This window comes from Haemorhous mexicanus, chromosome 9, assembly GCF_027477595.1.
Source record: "Haemorhous mexicanus isolate bHaeMex1 chromosome 9, bHaeMex1.pri, whole genome shotgun sequence".
Lineage (NCBI taxonomy): Eukaryota > Metazoa > Chordata > Aves > Passeriformes > Fringillidae > Haemorhous > Haemorhous mexicanus.
Window position 1 is genome coordinate 17,393,109 of NC_082349.1, and position 21,598 is coordinate 17,414,706.

The window sequence follows — 21,598 nt, forward strand, 5'->3', positions numbered from 1 at the left end:
AGGAGAAAAAATAAAGTTTAGAAAAATACTTTGGAGAAAAGTAATTCCAGAATGCCATGTTGTCTTTTCCTGAACCTTTTTCAGGAACACCTTGTTCTTCGTGATATCAGTAGCATATATTAAAAGATGAAACAGAAGAACAGTCTTAATTATGATCATGCCTATGATTATGCCCCCATATTAAAAACAAACGGGTATTTCTGTCAGTTGTCAAGTCCTGGGCTTCTCTGCTTCCAGCTATGAAGGAAGTATGGAGTAAAATAATTTCACCTGGCTCTAATTTCCTAAATCAACTGCTTTAAAAGGTTATTTATAAAAGCAACATTCTATGCTAGTACTTGAACATAAGGTGCACCTGTCAAGAGTTTCTTAATGGTTTGGTGGGAAAACTTACTGGTTGTATTATCATAAAGATAACCAGATTTCTTCCTTGTTGAGTCAATCCCCAGGAAAGCTTTGTAGTTGTTATCTTCATACCAGTTGAAGGAAAGCACTCTGGATCCACCTCCTTCTGGATAGCCACAGAAAAGATCTGACAGGGAACTCACCAAGTGGCCTAAGGATTCTGGCCTTCCATCTTGTAGAAATTGTTGCAGAACCCTCAGAAGGTCCTGAACACTTGGCTTCCTGGCCAGCTGCAGTAAGACAAGACTTGGTTAATTGCAGCCCTCAAAGCAAATAAGTATTTGGTGAGGTCGCAGTTGTGCCCAGATGGTAAATGCAGTCAGAACCTCATCCTCTCCTCTCCTCTGCCCTGGTCACAGGCACCATTTTCAGTTCTTGTACTTTCATATCTTTTCTGAAGAAAAGAATACACTTCAGAATTGCCAATGTTTACATCTACATTTATTTTGTAATGAGAGAAGAATGATTTTTTCTAAGGAATCAGCTCTCCCCCAACAAGTCTATTTTCTTTCTGGTAAAGCGGGTAACTGGAACGTAAAAACAACAAAGAAGAAAAAGGACTATGAGCTATGTAGAAAAGTGATGTAATCTATTATTAGACCACTTACCTTTTGCACTGCTTGGGAGACATTAGACAGCACCCTCCCCCAAGCCTTCAGGTCAGCACCTGGTGAGTTTCTGTCCAACACAGTGGGAAGCTGTGAATACATAAAAAATAGGGACAACCTTCTACATGACAACAGTTAAAACAACGAGAAGAAAATCCAAATGGCATCTCTGTAGCTCAAATTCTTTGAGTTATTTGGAACAATATCTTATAAGCCTGTCTTATGGGGCCACAAATCCAGTACCCATGTGCAAGACACACAGAAGTCTGTGTGAATGTTCTTTCTAATACAATGCTGAAACAAACACAGGCCACTTAAAATATATCTTGGGATTTGTTCTGTTCATCTAAGCCCATCATGACAAAAGGTGCAAAAATGGAGGAGGTATGCAGTAACTGGGACATTTGAGAAGCTGCTTCTCACAGAGGCTATTCTTCCAGTGAGACATACAGACTCTTGGTAACTATCAAATTTAGCTAAGGTTTGATACAGAAGTCCGCATTTGCAATGGAGGTAAATAATTTGTAGAACTTCGTAAACTTCCTGATTTTGGACAGTCTGGTCCTCACTGTTTGTCAAACCTGAGAGAAACCATTACTTCCCAGGCTTCTGCAGACTGACCAAAATGCCTTTTCAGTAGAAGCTAACATTTATTTATCAATGACTTAAAAGAAACAGGTGACACAATGGTATGCTGTCACATACCACTTTGTTTGCATCACTGCATCCTTCTTTGTCAGCAGTCTAAAGAATCACATATGCACTTGGAGCCAGCACTCTTGAAACTTTCTCAGGCATTTCTTCTGCTATTATAACAAAATACAAAGCTGGACTTGTAGGTAGCCAGACTGTGATATTTATGAGACAAGCCCCTAAAAAGCCTTCCCCAAAAACACCTATACACCCTGCTGATTGCCTGCCATTCCCTTCAGTCAGTAGGTAGTTAAGAAAGCAGAAGACAGCTGCACTGTGTAGGTAGCTGGCAGGCAGTCACAAAGGCAAGAGCTTTTATGGAAAGCTCATGATAGTGTGTTCTGATCTGTCACTTGACATTCAGGCAGGAAGAATACATGCAGGGCTTCAAAACACCCTTTTCCTTGTCCCCTAAGGGGAACAAGTCTGTGCAAAGATTACACAGGGTTCTTGGAGCACCTGCCTTAACCTGGTCTTTTTGAAACTCTGAGAAACGGAATTGTAAACCTGCAAAAAAAGCTGGGCAGGACATTGTGAATATTCACTTGAAGATCTCAAATACTGAAAATCTATTTTAGAAATACTGTAGTATTAATTCACTGCTACTTCCAGCAAGCATAAGATTTACGAAAACATAAGACAATATATTTTTAGGAATGGAAAACAGCATCTCTCAGAAGCTGACCACAAATTCTTATAAGGACTGGTAAAATTACATGGGCACAATGACTGACTATCAATGCTGCAATAACCTGTGTTTTCCTGGTGTCAATTGCAGCTCCTGGCATCCTCTGTTCCCAGTTCTGGAAAAGCAGAGCTGAAAATCCATGTTAAATTAATCACAGTGCTACACTGCTGTAGCAGAAGAGTCTGACCAATACTTCCTATGCACCTTGAGGAGTTTTTCATATATCCTGCCTGCTCCTATAAGGCCAACTGACATTACAAGGTGAAAACCAGCAAATTAAACTCAGTGTTGAAAAATGCAAAGCATGATCATAGGGGAAACAAACATGAAAGATATATACACAGTGATGGAATTTAAGTTTGCTATCATGAGGAAAGAGACCTTGGAGCCTTTATTAATAATTCTCTGAAAGCATCACCTCAGTGTGCAGAATACAAATTAAATACTAGGAGAATATGCCATTTTATAATTATTTATTTGATATAATTTGCATTTTATAATATATTTTAAAGTATATTAACATTAATCTATGCTTTTACATATATATAGAGTGGCATAATATCTCCATACTAAACCAAGGCTGCAGAAGTGGTTAATTCATAGCAAGGTCACAGTAGAAACAGGAACACAAAGAAGGGCAAGGGAAATGAACAGAAGTAAGGAAAAACTTCTATAGAAAGAGTGATGAACAACTTCCTAGTTCAGTTGATTTGGATTTTTAAAAAGGGCTCACATGGCTACACCAGCTCAAGCTGCACCATGACTTTGACTGCAGCGTAAAATTCTGTCATCCTGGACAGAGCAAAGACAGAATCAGCTGCATTCGGTATTTTCAGAATCCTCAAGATTCCCTACAGGAATGCCACACACTGTTTTGCCACACGACTGATAATATTTCGGTCTGTAAAAATAACAGATAATATTTCAACACAAATGTTGATTTAAAAACTGCATTTGAATCTCTTAGTTCTGCTGTACTGTGAATTTCATCTGTTTCATTCCAAAACATATTCAGAATTATCTGAGTATTGTGTCCTGCTGGTTGTAGGTTAACAATCACACATCCATAACCTTACATTTGGAGGGGTAAGTAAACTAAGACCACTTGGAAAATTGGTGATGCATTACAAAAAAAAAAAAAAAAAAATTCTTGAAGGGCAATGAAATACAAGGGAAAAAAAAAAAGACAACATAAGGCAAAATTAATTGTGTTAATACTTACCAGCCGAAACAGCTTAAAGAAATCAATATTTGCATACAAGGCATCTTCTACTCTTTGTAGACTGTCCTGGGAGAGGGCACACATGGCCTTGTGTACAGAGGGGAGACCTCTTCGGCTGCTGAAGATAATAAAGCGGTCCAGGAGCACCTCACTGCAAGCAATGTCCTTCAGAGTCAAGCTAGGGACACCATAGGCAAACTGCAAACAAAACCAATGTTTTACTGACTATTATCAAACTTGCATACTGCTCAGGAACAATTAAACATTTATCAAAAGTGGACAGTTTGATATCAGCCCCTGCTAATATTTTAATGACTAGCAGAGAGATGCGGTCAACTGAAGCATCAACCCTTGAATATCCTTCACTTGATGCTATGCTAGATCACCTTGCCTTCAGACACATTTTTTGTCTTTTCGTTAGTGATTTTCCTTTCATTGCAAAAGTCCCTGTGAGTCATCTTCCCTTCCTGACTGTCATCTAAGCACACCTGAAGCCATGCCACCCATCCTTGTGGTGAAGGAGGAATAGCTGCAGCTTGCTTGAAATTATTTTCCCAGGACCAAATGATGGTACTACATCACTCTACCTTTTATGTTCAGGTTAGTTATATTTTTGCTGTTACTTGCTCTAAGGAAAAAAAAAAAAAAAAAAAGGCCAATACCTCTCATTCTCAAGCCTGATTTCCCTCAGCATTGTATTTCAGTTTTGACTATTTCACTATAATGCTTCCCACAGCCATTATTCACTGTCACTCTGCACAGGCACAAAGCCAGGATTTACAAAGCCATTTTACATTAAATCACACATATTTACTGATTACCACTTCTAACATAAACATGGAACAGAAAAAGCCCAAATTTTTTATCTTTAGTGTTCAACTAATGGAAACACATTATAGTTAAACCAATACAAATGCAGAATAACTCTACAGAAATGAGTAAATTTACAAGGGATTTACATTGTTGTTATGGAATGTTCTTTGTAGTCAATGAATAAATTCCACTTACTTTATAAGATACAGAGTACATGGAAATATAATAAAAAGTAGCCCTGGAAATTTCTTATGAGCTAATGGTCTCATCCTCTGTCCATCTCCTATCACAGTGCAAACTTAAGGAAAACACTGCTCAGAACAGTGTGATGACTGTAAATGCATACTGTGAGATGAATACAGACTTTCAGACAAGGAAGAAATATGCACTGACACAATATCATTAGACTAAATTAATTTAATAATAAATTATTTCTACAAAATCTACCCAGGAAAATAATTTTCTTTAGAAAAATAATCTGCTGAGCATTCCAGTCTTTAAGACATATGACTTGAAAAAACACACCACACCTATACCAGGTCAGACATAGATGCATATTTATTTCTTATCCAAGCAAATTAGGAAATTCATCATTATCAAAATTTTATATGTGAAAATCTCCTATAGTTAGCAGCTACCCCTTGTTTGGAGGTGCCTGTAAAGAGAATATTTAAAACTGCAGAGGACTGAGAAAAAAATTAATTTAGTAGCTCTGGAGAATGGAGTCCAAGTAGACTGAGGAGTTATTCATGAAGGGCTTCATCTGTCAGAAGCTATCAACCAAAGTGCAAGTGTGGCTCAGGAAAGTCAGCATCCAGAAAACCAACGGTGGAGGCAGAGAGGTCTAGAATAACATTGTATTTTATCTACCATGACTGCCCTGAGCTTCAGTTTATGGAGCAGCAGTTGACAAAAAAAGAAAGGCTTCTGAATTACACAGAGATTGTATTCTGGAATTATGATGCAAAAAAGGGATGTGAATTTCCAGAAGTATCTGAGAGGCACTATCATCACTACTGCTATAAAGGCATTGTTAACACAAGCTCAACAGTGTGGACAAAGGCAGAATGCAAAAGAAGGAATTCAACGGACAGATCCAGTCTGTCTTGCAAAAAACCTCCAAAACCACACACCCCTGCCCTCCCTCAAATTGGACCATTTGAATTGGAATTAAGTTAGTTTATGTCAGTGAAATAATTTGCATATTTGCTGGATCACTTATGTCCTGGGGATGTGTGTGGTAGGAACAGCATTTTTTAACCATACACTCCTCATTTGGCGTGGTCCTCATCAGTCAGTGTCAACTGCAATGAAACTGGGCTGCACAGGGAGGCAGCCTGGGAACCTTGATTTGACTTGTGAAATGAGGAAACAGTGACATTAACATCACTAAGAAGGATAAACACGGGAAAAAAAAGGAGTTGTTATTTACAAACTGTAACTACATTTCAATAATGTTCATGAACAGATGGGATTAGAAAAACATCAAACCTCCGCCCTTCCAATTTTTCCGGTAGGCTGTGCTGCTGCCAATCTTTCCTGAACTTCTTATTGTTGTGCTTTAACATCAGTTTCTTATCTTTATCTTAGAATGACTCAAAAAAGCAGGCCCTCAGAGGGAAACTTCAGTACTTTTTTTTTTTTAATCAATGTGTCACTGTTTAGCCAAAGCTGGCAAGATGAAGTCCAAATTATTTTTTCAGCTAGTTGGCTGTTTGATCAGGTTTAGCTTTCAGCTCTGTGTGTCATTTCCTGACTCCCAGGCGGCTCAGGCCTAGATCTCCAGCCAGCTGTTGGCAACAGTCAGGCTTTTGTAAACAAGTTGCTTTCAGGTTGATCAGCTCTGTGCCATCAGCAGCAGGGGGAAGGGGTGTACAGAACTACGCAGGCTAACAGAGGGCAGAGCAGCATGAAGAACTGGAGATGAACTATCGCGGCTGAAGATTAGGACAACCATAGATCTAGGATCTAGTCATGCCTCTGAAACTTCCACCTCAACCATGCGTAAGTCCAGCCCAAGCAACTTGCTTATCAAGAAGGGCTTTTGGAATGAAGCAGATTATCTCTCACAGAAAATGCAGTGTTCAATTCCTACTGAAAATAATTCTCTTGCTATGTCTTTAAAATTATGAGATTGGTTTTTCTGCATCATTTTCACCTGAAAGAAGTATTTACAGCACTTTCTTTCCTCATAGCTTTAAATCAGATCTGGTGAGATGATCTTGTATCCCTGTAATTACTGCTAACAAAGAAACTGCATAGAGGGCAGCAAAAGTGGTATTTAACACCAGATCTCCTCCAGCTTCCTCTAACCAATACTCAATTTCTTTAATTTCCAGCATAAAGAGAACTACATCTCTTTCTACATCAGCACAGAAAACACAGCAGAAAGACACCACATTACATACAGCAGGTTTCGATAATTTTTTTTTTTTTTTTTTTTTGGTGATGGTGTTGAAAACTTCAGTCCTGCATACACTGGCAAGCAGAATTTTTAGCAGGAGATGAAAGAATGCCACTGGGGAGCTAATAGAGTCTAACACAGCAGCACTCAGTTCTCCTGACACAGCAGACCCCTGGTGCAGAAGAGCTTTGGGATTTATAGGGAAAGAGAAACCCAGCAGGATATCTGTATATATTCTCCTTGTCACAAGTAGCAAGGAAGCATATTTTCAACATTTCAGCTGACATGGAAGTGTGAAAATACATAGGATGCATCAATTTACACTGGCTTTGGTATGATCTTGTGGAATTGCTTCATGATAAAGTGAGGACAGGGGAGGGCTTCCCCAGGTACCAATCAAGAATACAGCAAATAAGTAATTTGGCTACTGGTCACAGCAGCTGGAACCTGTGATGCACAAAAGGAACTGCATGAAAGGTCATGAATGCCCTCCTTCTTTCTGCCCACACACAGTTTCAGAATTTGCATTTTATGTGGCAGTGAAACACAGGAATTGTGTCTTTCAGCCTCAATTATTCACTTGCTTCCACCCACACTAATGCAGTGTAGAAATTGTTCCAGAATTCCAATTCAGCAACATTCATTCATTAATATAGCATTCCTCAGAGAGTTCCCAGCCATCATGCAGAAGCATATACAGCATGTACATGCAGAAGCTGAGACAGCCTGGACTTGGTCAAACATAGTTACCTGCTTAGCTGCTTCAGGAAGGATTTGACCTGCACTTTTCACTCTGAATTTTCTGAGCAGATCTATTTTTCAATCACAATCTAAGAAATTTGGTCTATTTCTCCACTTCCACCTATTTATGTGAGACAACACCAAAAAGCTACCATGCTGACATTAGGGCAGAGAATTTAAATTATAAATTAAGAACCTCTAATAGTTCTTCTCTCATCAGGACTATTATCTCAAAAGGATGCACAGCTTCCTTATGTTTTTGAGTCAAGTCTTCAGTCATGGGGATGGATGCATACTTGCCAGTACTGTTTCTGGATGCTCATTATTTGGGTGCAACAACAGGATTTTGCTGTTTATTTAATGATTTATTAATATTTAACGTAAACTCAAAATGTTTTTAAAGACAAACCAAACATCTCTTCCTCTAGATTCACAAAAAACAAATGGAGAAATTGTACAAACAGCCCATAAGGCATCAGTTATTCTGGGCCCAAGGCCTTCACTGAGGCTGCTTTGCACATAGAGCCAGGAGATTGGTTCCTCACAGAAAATGACCCCGTAGCTGTTGAACTCCACCCACCTGTTCAGGGCGCACTTGAGCATTAATAAGCTGGTAAACAACAAAATCTGTGAGGCCAACATTTTCTAGCAAGAAGGAAGTGAGGGTCTCCCCATCTTTCAAAATGTCTAGAATTCGTATTCCTCTTCCTGGATGAAAAAAGAATGCACAGATCAGTGAGATACCAAACAAAGGAAGTTAAAGAACAGCTCATATCCTGGCTTAAACCTGCAAAAAGAATGTGCTTTGGCTTTTATACCTAGTCGTGACTAACTGGGGCTAAAATTATTTTTTCAATTCAAAATCATTTTAATCCTACGTTGGGAAATGATAATCAGAAAATGCTGAGTGTTCTGGCTCTGCATATCTGATCTCTCAAAGATGTTTCAGACTAGGGCTACAGGAATGGACACATTGAAAGCAGCCCTGACTGCATTTGAGTGTCTGATTTTTTCTGATGTAATGCTTTATTTTAAAGGTTCAGACTCAAGTATGCTACAGTTCTTAGTGTCCTTTCTTCTGAGCCTTGTGTAAATAACTTTAGACAACCCTTTACATTTACACTAATTTATCACTGTTGTCAATCAATTTTAATTAGTTAACCTTATTCTCTAGCATTGCAAAAGTGACCCGTGAAAATCTTCCATGAGAAAAAATATCAATTTCTTTAGAGAAGCATGAAGTGTAGCTCATGCTTCATATTAAACTAGATTAACAACTACTCTTCAGGCAAACCAGTGAGACCACCCACTGTTAAATTAGACACATGTAAGATGTTAAATTAGACAAATGTAAGAGGCCACCTATTTCCCTGCTACTGTCTGTAACAATACTCAAAATACTGCTGTTCCTAAAGTCAAACAGCTCCAATCTTTTAAAACTTGTCTCTGTTACAAATCTCATCAGTGAGAACTCTGTCTCAGCATGGTGCAAGAGAAAAGCTTGGAAACTAAATTTTGCTCATGTTCAATAAATATTATAACTTTACTAAATTATACCTTTATTAAAAGCACCTCACACAGCATGCAGACACTTTGGTAAAGAATGCTTGAATAGCTCTAAGTTTTCTAGTCTTTAGAATGGGCAATGGAAACTGACAGGAGCAGTGTGTATCCTACTGACACAGGGAATGCAACTTCAGACAGTTCTAATAAACATGCACTCCATCCTGTGAGCTGAGTCTTATCAGAGTTTGCCAACTAACTTCCACAATTCCATCTGCACTAAGTATATTCTGGCCTGAGGCTACAGGGTCTGAGAACTTCTTCAATTGTTTCTCCACATATTTATTCAAGCAGTAAACACTGAAAACAATAGCAGGGGTCTGTCCCTCATATTCTTACTGATGCCTTTCCTGGCATCCAGGCACTGTGAAGGAAAAAGCACACCACAAGAAAACATCTCATCAAAAGTGTCAGAGCAAAGAGAGACTGGGACAAGGAAGGAGGACTCAAGTGGCAGGTCTGATTTCAGGAATCAGAAGAAGGGGCAATCACAACTCTGACATTTGCAAATTTTTCCTTGCTCAACTTTGCAGCTATTAGATTAAGATTGCTACTTAAAAGTGATAGCAGTAAGTTATAAACACAGGCAACTTAAATAGCCAATCTTTCAGTAACTTTTGCTGCATGAAGAAAGATGGTAATTCAAATTTTATTAGTAAGGCTTCAGAACTGACTTTTTTCTGTATTATATAATAGGAAATTCCAAACTTCTATTTTTTTAAAAAAGTAAAACACATTTAAACCCTACACAGATTCTGAAGGAGCATTAACATTATATGTCACAGGATTCATGGGAATGTACTCTGTATTTCATGAGTAAAGTTGATATGGAATGCAAAGGGAACTTCCTAAACCATGGGGTGTGGCCCTTAGCAATACATAGCAAACCCATGGCATGACATGCTTTTCCTCCCCTCTAAATAGTCATGTTTGATTTCTATGGCTGGGTATAAACAACAGCTCAGATTATACTCAAGTTCTTGTTTACATTCTGGGGCATTTGGTTGTCTCACTGTTATTTACAAGGAGATAATCCCTTTTTTACTTTTAGTTATAAACCTCTGATAGGATAGTGGACCATGTGTATCAGATGGTTTATACACACCCTGTTCAAAATATATGGAGAGTGACTAATTTTAAAAGGAATGCTATTCCCGTGACAAAGGATTTGAGAATGGGACAGATCAATTCACAAAGCCAGACCATTTCTCTACCTTCAGTTTTAGGAGTACCTTTTCAAATTTGATACTTCAAGTCCAAAAAATTCACAATTTCACTTTCCCTATTTTCCCCAGGACTGTGTTTTGAGTTTGGCAAGTTGCTTTAAATAAAAGTTAATGCAATGAATTTGCAATTCTGTTTGTAAGTGTAAGTGTTCAATGCTTTCTCTTTCTAAACATACCATGAAGAGTTTTCCTTCTTCACTGTTTCAAACCTGTTTTAGCTAAGACTGTGACAAAGCACCTCTAAGCACTTCTCTGGGTTATGATCCTGGCATATACTCAGACATGTTCCTAATTTTCCATTCCTCTGTGTCTTCCAGTGAATTTTCTCACTGCTTCTGCTTTTACTTTAATAATAATTAATGACATTTCTTAAGCCATGTTTTACTTTGTGTGGTGAGATATCCATGCTTTTCGAGTTTTGTCTACTGTTACTTAAGATGGTTGTAGAAAGAGATGACTGCCTCTCTCCCTTCCCTTAAATGACAGGTTTTTGTCACTGAACAGATTTTAACTTACCCTAACAGTAAGCAGAGCAACAGCTACATGTGAAATATATTATAATGCTGCCAGGCTCCAAAGTAACTACTATCCAACTCTCAGAAGGAAAAATAATAGTCTGAAGGATACAGACACAACAATTACCTGCAATTCTTTCAGGATTAGTTCTCATTGTTTCCATAAACTGAGTCATAATGATCAGTTCTTCCCAGATTCTTCCAAGGTCATGGATTTCAGGGGTTTCCAGTAAAAGCTCCTGAGCATCTTTATATACCCTTGCAAGGCTGAAAGGAGAAATAATGAAGAAACAGAAATTTAAGTGTGATGACTCTTGAAAACCTTTCAAGTGGAAAAAAAAAAACGAGAAGAGAAGAGAAGAGAAGAGAAGAGAAGAGAAGAGAAGAGAAGAGAAGAGAAGAGAAGAGAAGAGAAGAGAAGAGAAGAGAAGAGAAGAGAAGAGAAGAGAAGAGAAGAGAAGAGAAAAAACATTGACTGTCTTTATAAGGGATGAGGAAAAAAAATAAGTTGTTTTGTCCTCAGTTTCAGGTAGTCTGGGGTTCAGTTAGATTTGAAAGTCCACAGCAGTTTTAAGAGGGCTACTGGTGTTGCAGAAGATTGGCCATTCATACATTTTTTCATTAGCCATGCTGGTCTTTCTGGGGACGCAGGACCTTCCCCAGACAACTTGTTACAGTTCAAATCTGCCCTGGCTCTAGCCCAGGCCCACCTCCAGCAGTTGAATGGGGCACTCTGGGCACATGCTTAGCCTAGCAAGGGACATGGAATCGTTCACAAACAGAAACATCCTTCACCTCACACATCAGTCTCCTCCAATTTGTTAGGTCCCTTCAGAATATTTCTTCTAGGAGGAGCAGGAAAACACAACAAATAGTCACAGGCAGTTCAACTACTGGTTCTGGGTTAGAACATGCGGATCAAGCAAGGATGCAACCAGATCCTCTGTTTATGAATAAGCACAAGCAATTCCTACTATCAGGTAAGGCCATTACACTTCTTTAACAGTATTATATTTTTACATGCATGCAATAGTGTTTCTCACTCCCCATGACTCATTTTAGCTTACAGGAAACAACAAACAGGAAAGACAAAATTATTCCAGAGAACACAATGAATTTACTTCTGCTGTAGCACACTGGATTCACCGGGACTGACAAAGAGACAGTTTGCTCTGTAACAAGCAACCAAGAAAAGCTCGAATGTACAGAAACCAGAACCCTCTAGCTCCACTGTGTGTTTGACTGTACCCCACCAAAAAATGTTCAGCTGACTATTTTAAATCTTGTTCACTAGGAACAAAAGGTCAAATGGTAAGTTAAGTCCACATAAGAGACTTTCACATGACAGGGGCTTCAATGGCCTTCACATTATTAGCTCATGAATTTTAATCATTGGATGCTGCAAAGTGGACTTTGCAACAGGGAGATTTGGAATGTTTGTTATATTCAGGCTGACAGGGTTTTTTCACTCTAAGGGTGCTTGTCTGCTATACTTTCTTTCATGACTCAGCTGTAATGAACAATGCAATAAAACACTCCCACAGCCCTTTTTCAGTAATAGTCTGGAAATCTCCCATTCTCCTATTTTGCAAACAAGCTTAGTATCTGAAGGTTATGTGCTGATTAAAGTCTCACAAGTATAGAGCCAAAACAGGTGCTACATAATAAGTGGCAATGCAGCGACTTCATCAGAGCTCTCATTCAGAATGGACAACTATAGTGATGAGAAAAGAAGGCTTAGGTATTCCATGCTCTTTTATCAAAAAGATTTGTCCCAAGACATTCAGTAATCAGGTTCTTACAGATTTTATTAAGTGAACATGTGTTCCCTAGAGACTTGCACTGAAGTCTCTCTCTAAAAGACCTAAACCTACCATCGTGAGCTCTGTTTCTACTCTGTTGACCATTGTTAGCATGAAACCAAAGTTCTAGAACTGAAAATTTTTGTCTTCTACTGTTTGCACACTAGTATATTATTATTGTCCCTATTTACTCATACCACAGAACAATTCCTTAAAATATTCCTTGGTGTGGTGAGAGACCTTTCTAAGCAAGGTGAGAATACTCCAGCCTTTCTCCCTGCATCATTCATGCCCATGACCGCTCAACAGGTGCTCAGAGCAAGCCATTAGCAGTTCCCTTGCAGGCCTGTACTTCTGCAACCCAGTCTCACACATACAGCTCTGCTTACATGGAATTTTTGTAGTTGGACACTACACCTGGACTCTCTCCATGGGTTGGGCTGCGGAAACAGGGATTGTTCATGTTGCAGAAGATGCCATGTAACCATGGCAGTGTTCCTGCTGATGGCATTGCCTTGTTTGGGAAGTGACCTAGAGTATCAAAACACAAAATAGAAACTGTTAGGCGTCTTTCCTAATGCAGCCTTTGTGAATATAAATAACACAATGAGTTGGCTCTCTACAGAAGGAATGTGATAGGAATCACATAGATTTATCTTTAACTGAGAAAAAAGAAGCCACCAATATAAGCAATATGGCTATTTTCAACAGAAACTAATTCTGAGTAATGTGAAGGTCTTTTTAAATAGGTAGTGAGGTAGTACTTTCTCAGTAACAGAATTATGGAAATCCAAAACTAGACAGCACCTTGAGACCCCAGGTAAGTCTGGCCAGAAAGCATATCACAGGAAAACTAGCTGTTTTTAATATGTCTTCATTGATAGGTTTTACACTACATGGCTACAAATAACTAAGTTACTTTAACCGAAGTCTGTTCTTTCAACATTGGATTGTAACACTCCACAAACAGGTCCCAGTATCTCTGTCTGAGAACACCTGCCCATTACCTATAACAAGTCAGATCATGATAACATCTGAAACATTCTTACATTCATGTTGGCGATACAATGGATTAGCTTTCCTCAGCCAGACAAGTGCAAGAAACAATGACAGAGGCCATAAAAGCTCCACTAGAAAACGAAGCTGAAAAAAAAGGAAAAAAGTAAATTAAAAATAAATTTTACAAATAGACCACCACAGAGTTACTAGGTGGCTAAAGGCACGAGACCTCCTCTCAGAGCAGCAGAAAAGCCCAGTGCAGCACACACTTGTGGCTGTCCATTGCCTGTTACACCATTTGAGAAGGAAACCCAAAAGAGGATTTCATCAGAATGCCATGATACATCACTATCAACTCAGTGCTCAGTGGCTTCTTCATCTCTTCTAAAGAAATATCTTAACATCCTGACTGAGGTATAAAGAGGCAGAAGGTAGTGCATGACTCTACAACAAGGATTACATATAAGCGACAGAAGGATTATTTTAATCCACACTTTGACACTGCTGGGCTCATTAGCAGGCTGTCAGTACTCTGTGCTTACCCAAAAGTAAAAGACTGCAGCCTAAGTTTTACATACTTTGACCTTTACTTTTGCTTCTTTTTGTCATCATTCATTTCAATGCTATTAATTTCCTAATACCTGTAGAAATGCATGTATAAAGATCAAACACCTTATTCAATAATGCAGAAGACCCCATCAAAAGCCACTTTGTTGCCCAGACCTTTTAATACACTTAGAACCGTCACCGGTTCCCGTGTCATGTCAGAAAATCAAGGGCACTGCTTTACCACAGAGCAACATCCTGCCTGGTTTTGAGTCTGTTTCCTCCACTCCTGTGTTTCAGTTTGTTTTACTGCCTTCTGTGTGTTTTGGCAGAGGTTTGAAACTACAATCCTTTGATCCTGTAACACAGGCCTTGGGCTCTGAGGAACAGCAATGAGATTTTTGTGTTCAGACACATGGCACTTTTTTGCTCCTCCCTGTAACAGCCAGGACAAAATATATTCAGAACCAGGGTTGTAGCACATGCACAGGAAAGCCCTCCTTGTTTCTTTACCTTTGCTCGCTCCTCCAGCAGAGGAGACAAAGACGAGATGGGTCACACGTGAATGTTGTTTTGGGCAAAAGGCACTCCACAGCATAATTAAGAACAGGTTTTTTGGAGCTGCCCTGTTTTTCCACTATAATTTTGTCTAACAGCTTTAGTTAAGCGCAACATATTCTTAGAGCAAAAGGGTTGAAAGCTTTACACCAGGCAACAATTTTATATTTCACAGTTTTCCTCTTAAGGGCTTCCTTTCTAAAACAGAGCAATAACAAAAAACCCACCCACCACCACCTGGGAAGTTATGCATGCCTGATCTTTTTGAAAGCAGACAAAATCTTACCAGCAGCAAAGGGCAAATGACACACTTATTAGAGAGGTAAACCTGACAGCTGTTGTGCACAGCTCTGAATACCCTTCCCAGCAGGGTCCACAAGGTCTGATCAACATCCATTGCCATCCATTTGGGACAAGCACTTAAACACAGAGGGGCAAGAGCCGGCGAGACTCCTTGGTCCACCTTTGCTGCAGAGTTAATTTGCGTTAATGCTCAGATATTGATTCTTCATCCCCAGGAAATACAAAATCCTCAGACTTGAATTTGCTAGCTCCCTTCTGTCTGAGTTAACTAATTTGGAAAAGATCGAAGTCTGAAGCCCAAGGGAAGCTGTCTATCAGCTTGGTATACAATGTATTGTGTGGTAAGGACGGATCAGTGCTGTCAGACCTCTGACTTTTTCCTGTGGACCTTATCCAGAGGACAAAAAGGTGTCTCAGAATTCACTAAAAGTATCAGAAAGCAGCCTATAATCCTGCAGAACCACATGATAAATAGCCAGAAATCCCAGCAACATGCACAAAGAAATATAATATCCAGACAGAGCTGTAACGGAGCAAGTACAGCTATAAAACCTTATAAATGTAGGAAGCTTAAATTGGCTATGGATCAACTGTTGCCCCTGCAATGAAGTCTTGCTGTAAGATGAAATATCATAAGATCTAAGAGGATTTTAAAGTACTTAAAATACTTCTGGCTTTTGCTTTACTATGTCATTCAGCCATACTAAAAAAGACACAATCTGTGTGAACTGTAAGGTCCTAACCAGAATCACATCTAAAAGAGCGGCTAAGTGTGAAGAGCAAATCTAAAATTAGGAATCAAACCCTCCTGAGCTGAATGATGCTGATTGTTTTCTAACAACAGATCTTTTTATGTGAAAATATATAAATATTACTAACCACAGCTCTTATGGTACACAATATTATCTGTCAAAGAAAATCCCAACACAGCTATTCTATGTTTGGTCTGTAAAGAACAGCTGTGCAAACTGCACCAGACAAGATGCCAGACAACAGGCCCCTACAAAGACCACATGTGATTCTTTGATGGACTTGAGAGTTTTACATGCTGATAAATGTACCTGTCACTTAATCCAGTGGAGTGCATGGCTCAAACCTGGAATCCAAAGACTAATACTTTACCTTTTGTCTTTTCCGAAGGATCCAGTTCTTCCATAGTAGAAGTCTGACTTGCCGAAAGAAGTTCATTCTTCCACATCAATACTTCTGGTTAACCTGTGGCAAAGGATGGATTGCCATTTCTCAGCTGACATCAGAAACAGACCTTAAAGCAAAACAACAGCTTTCTTTTCTTATTTTAAGATTATGTTATCACAGAGATCAGTTCCTTTCATTGTCTGCACCATTTAATTCTGCACTTGATACACTATCATGCACGAAAAATCGTGAGTTTCCTTTGTTTGGAGGCTACTTCCTGTGACACATTTATCAGCACTGAAAAGCAGTAAAGAGGAAGAACATCTCTTTAGAATTAAAAAAACTCATGAACATTGAATCTGGCTATTAACTTGGACTTGCATGTAATGAAGACAATTAATTGTTGAATCATTTATCACAACAAATCTTTTTTGCTACTTTAAGTAGAGCAAAATACTATAATAAAACAGCACAGTAGAACCATGACAAAGAATAATACTTCGTAATAATGTGTGGAGAACTCCACTTGGTCTAAGGAGGTACATGAACTTTTGGAGTGATAAGTCATGATGGAGATCTATCTTCACTCTTTACAGGCAGCACCCTGCTCATAAAATCAGTGTTGGCTTGGGACGGCTGCAATCAGAAAGAGAGTAGGCACTGAAAGAAATTCATTTTCCAAAAAAGAAGTCCATTTAGATATATAACAACACTCTCCTAAAATCAGGAAAAGACCACTACACTTAAGAACTGAGTGAACACTGAATTCCCTATAGATTTTCATCTGTAAAGGGCATCTGAAACAGCAATGCAGCAAAACCTCCTACCAGTGCTCATGCTGGGTGACTACTCTATAAAAGCACTATCACAGTTTCCCTGTGATTGTTCTTCCAAGTGGAAGCTGAACAACAATCCAGCCTTCATTATTAAAAAAAAAATTAAAAGCATGTGGTAGTGCTTGCCTTTTTCTTTCCCTTTCACAGGGCTTTTGGTGAAAATCCTCCACAAAACTGCTTCACTGCATTTAACACTCTATATTTTCCCAAGCTCACTGCAGCTCCGACAGCAGAGCACTGCACTCTGCTTCTTCTGCAGCACCATCGCTGGGTCTTTGAGCCCCTGCACACAGTGCAACCTAAACCGCCCACTTTAACCTGGCTTCTGGCACAAAGGATAACAAAGCACAGGATCAGGCCATCCCTGTGTGCTGAAAGGTGAGGCAGCAGGGAAGATGACCAGCCCTGGCTGAACAGGGCACTTTCACTGGAAGTCAGGGAAAAATAGAGAGTTTATGACCTTTGGAAGAAGGGGCAGCCAACCCAAGAAGAGTGCAAGGATGTTATTAGGTCATGTAGAAAGAAAATTAGAATGGCAAAAACTCAGCTAGAAATCAAACTGACAACCACTGTGAAAAATAATAAAAAGTGTTTTTATGAATGCATAAACAAAAAAAGAGGGCCAAAGGAAATCTCCATCCTTTATTGCATGCAGAGAGAAACACTGTAAGCAAGGATGAGGAAAAGGCCTTGGTGTTTAATGCCTTCTTTGCCTCAGTCTTCAACACAAAGACTGGTTATCCTCAGGGCAACCACTCCCCTGAGCTGGTAGACAGGGATGGGGAGCAGAAAATTTCCCCTGCAATCTACTAGGCCATAGTTAGTGACCTGCTGTGCCACTTAGACACTCACAGATCTATGAAGTAGGATGGGATCCACTCAGGATTACTGAAGGAACTGGCAAAAGAGCTTGCCAAGCCTCATTTATCATCCATCCTGGTAAACCAGGGAAGTCCCAGATGACTGCAGATTGGCTAGTGTGACAACCATTTGCCAAATGGTCATACCAAACCCAAGCAGTACTATGGGCTGGGGAAAGAGTGTCTGGAAAGCTGCCCAGCGGGAAAAAGCCTGGGAGTGCTGGTTGACAGCAGCTGAACATGAGCCAGGTGGCCAAGGCAGCCAGGGGCATCCTGGCCTGTATCAGGAATAGTGACCAGCAGGAGCAGGGCAGTGATTGTGCCTCTGTACTCGGCACCAGTGAGGGCACACCTGGAGAGCTGTGCCCAGCTGTGGGCCCATCATCTCAGGGGAGACACTGAGGGGCTGGAGCCAGCCTGGAGAAGGGCAGCAGAGCTGGGGAAGGGGCTGGAGAGCGAGTCCTGTGAGGAGTGGCTGAGGGAGCTGGGGTTTAGTCTGGAGAGGAGGTGGCTCAGGGCAGAATTTACCATTCTCTACAGCTGCCCACAAGGAGGGTTTAACAAGATTGGGGTTGGCCTCTTCTCCCAGGCAAACAGCGATAGGACAAGAGGGCATGGCCTCAAGCTGTGCCAGGGAAGGTTCAGGCTGGACATCAGGAGGAATTTTGTCACTGAATGGGTTGCTCAGGGAGGTGGTGGAATCACTGTCCCTGGAAATATTCAAGAAATGACTGAACACGGCACTTAGTGCTATGGTTTAGTTGATGTGGTGGTTTTGGTCAAAAGTTGGGCTTGATCTTGGAAGTCCTTTCTAACCTCAAAGATTCTGTTCTATGGTTCTGTGGCAACCTCCTCTTTTACAAGCGGCTTTGATCTAACTTCTGTTGAGCATATGTTCATATCACAGGTAAGACACAGCCTGCTTCAATCTAGACAGAGAAACAAACCTTCATAAAGCCACAGATAGAAGCTAACTCTGACAAATGGCAGGGCAAAGCAGAGAAACCAGCACTGCTGCTGCTTCTCAGCTGCAGGTTGGGTTTAAGCCCTACCACAATGTGTAAGGCAAACAGATAATTTAATTGTATTATCCAGAAAACAAGTATTTCATCTCTGAAGTCCTAAGGCAAGTTATTTTAAGAAAATGGATCTCTTTTTGCTATTCACATGTTTTCAGAGACAGCTCTAACAGATTAAATTAATCTCTCCTAATTAGATTTTTTACATCACAATTGGATGATGGTGGGGGATATTTTGCTTTCTATGGTCAACTACATCTGCTGCTCCTGTGACCCATTTCTACTTTTTAGCTTTACAAAGGGATCTTCAGAAGTAAACAGAGAAAGCTTATGCAGGGCCTATCACATTACATGGGAGGGTAAAATACAGTTCAGCTTATGGAGCACACAGCACAATTTCACTGTAGCTCTACCCACTTTGACTTAGCTATTTCCTAAAGAGCTGTCAATTGTTATCAGCAACAACAAATCACGAGACATTCCACTTACATGTCAGACCATAAAGAAAGCAGAAATAGATGTTTGGTGACAGTTCTTGCATTATGCCTACAGTAGATACCTCATAATCCCTGTGACATGCTTAATGAGCACCTATATGCAATACATGAGGTCACGTGGCATGTGAGTTGGGATGTCCCCTTACCTCAGATACATATGCCACAGTTTTACCTGCTGTTTTACCTATCAGAATTTTGCTGTTTTAAATATCAGAATTTCCAAGCTTATTCCTGACTTTTGACTAAAAAATTAAGTCTGATTAAATGCTATTTGTCCAGCAAAATATTAAAAGATCGCCAGTAATCTCTCCAGTACCACAAACAAATATTTCTGTAAAATAAGGAGAATTTTAAAATTACCTGAAAAGATATCTTTGCAAATATCCACACTTAGGTGTACTGGGTGTGCTCATGGGCCAGCACTTCTAATGCTCAACAATGCTTTCCAGCATCCAAACCATTTCCTAACCTGTGAGACATTGTTATGCATGTAGAAGATGTCCCTTGACACGGGCTTACTAGAAAGTTAACACAGTGAATGCTAACACAATTTTGCCTACTAACTGTAGGAGTGGGTGAGTATAAATGTATCCTATATCAATAAACAGATCTATCCATGTGTATGGAAAGGAACTACGCAAACAGGTTGGGGCTTTCTGAGTTAAGGTAAGTTTTGTATCCAACTATCTCAAACTATTGGAGAAAACCCAAGCTGAAGCTTTTTAGGTGTTTCTTATGCATTTCAGAGGCCTCCCTCTGAAACTAGGAGTAACCTGAAAGACAAGAATGGGAAGTTCTGTCAAATCAGGATCAAATGATAACACATCAGAGAGACTAAGAAAAGGCCCCATGGAACTTCTGTTTGAAAGGTGTATTTCTATGAATCAAAGACAATCACAATCAGACTCTTCCATGTCAAACACAGAGAAATGTGGAATCTTAAACAGATTCCATTCTTATGCAAACCCAGCAGTGAGCTAATCACCCCAATCTGTGGATAAACAAGCACAAAACAGTAGAAACACACGGCATTCTTTCTCCTTCTGTAGAAGTTAATTCAGCTGTAATTCAGCTCACTTCATACAAACACTGTTCTGTCATCCAGCTGCATAAGGCCTGAGGAGCGAGAATTTTCCTAGCATTCACCTTCATCAAACATTTAACATTCTGGAAGATTTAGGATAGCTTTTTCTTCTACCTGTGAGTTGAACACTTTCCAAGGGTCCTTTGGATCTCTAAATTAGAAAATGAATTCCCCTCTCTCTATGAATATAAACAGGCATGCAGATAGGCTTGTCTCCAAAGAGTCCTCAAGTAAGACTTACTTCCGTGAATATTCTAAATAACACCATCTGTAAATATCAGATATTCCCTACATCGCCATCCCCCCCACCCCTTACTAATGGGAAATAAACACTGGGGTTGCTCTATTTTCCCAGCATATTAGGTGTATGTTGACAAGTGGGATGGCCCAACAAGAGCAGCTCTACAGTTAAACAGTGAGTGCTGAAGACCAAGGACCAGTGCACTATTTGCCTAAGGGCTACTTCAGATGAGCTCCAGGCCCAGACTGAAAGTGCATTAGCAGCTGCAGCACATCAGGTATGGCGCTGAGGCACACGTTCCAGTTTAGTTCACCCAAAGAGAACTAACTGTGTCTGCTCTGCACGGTGAGCCGCAGAGGTATGTAGCAAAGTCACTCAGAAAGTACAAACACGCTCTGAGCTAGGTTACCAACGTTACCATACGTGCACTGCCTTCGCAGAGCGCTGCGTGTCAGCTCTCAGATTAGCTCCATTTGGCCTCTGCCACACGGAAGCTAAAGATTTCATGGATTTGCAAGCAAAACACAGATTTCTTACACAGAAGCAACAAAACCTTGAAAACTTACCACAAAAGCTTACCTCATCTGTGAGAACTGCTGAAAGAGAAAGGTTTCTGAAGGAATGTTCAGCTTGGCAGCAAAGAAACGCATATCTTAGACGCAGTTAGCAGTCGCAGAATAACACTGCTCAGTTGTAAGGAGATTGTTTTAATCCCTTGCTCGATACAGAACAGCTCCATCTGCGAGTTTAAGGACTCATGAATAAAAATCCTCCCAAATATCCAGTATGACCTACCCAAGCACAATCAAGCCTGTACCAGGATGTTGATATTTCTGTA

General features: G+C 39.9%; 1 protein-coding gene across 1 annotated transcript in view; it reads right to left on the bottom strand.

Moving 5' to 3' along the window:
- ABCA4 (ATP binding cassette subfamily A member 4) overlaps window positions 1-16,274 on the bottom strand; it is a 61,491-nt gene extending 45,217 nt beyond the window's left edge. Inside the window, exons 1-8 of the mRNA XM_059854269.1 lie at window positions 16,209-16,274; window positions 13,730-13,823; window positions 13,070-13,211; window positions 11,006-11,145; window positions 8,155-8,282; window positions 3,617-3,814; window positions 1,014-1,103; window positions 395-635 (exon numbers count right to left, since the gene is read on the bottom strand). Of these exons, the coding sequence (XP_059710252.1) occupies window positions 395-635; window positions 1,014-1,103; window positions 3,617-3,814; window positions 8,155-8,282; window positions 11,006-11,145; window positions 13,070-13,211; window positions 13,730-13,823; window positions 16,209-16,274 (1,099 nt within the window). The remainder of the gene's footprint in view (window positions 1-394; window positions 636-1,013; window positions 1,104-3,616; window positions 3,815-8,154; window positions 8,283-11,005; window positions 11,146-13,069; window positions 13,212-13,729; window positions 13,824-16,208) is intronic.
- Window positions 16,275-21,598: the final 5,324 nt, after the last annotated feature.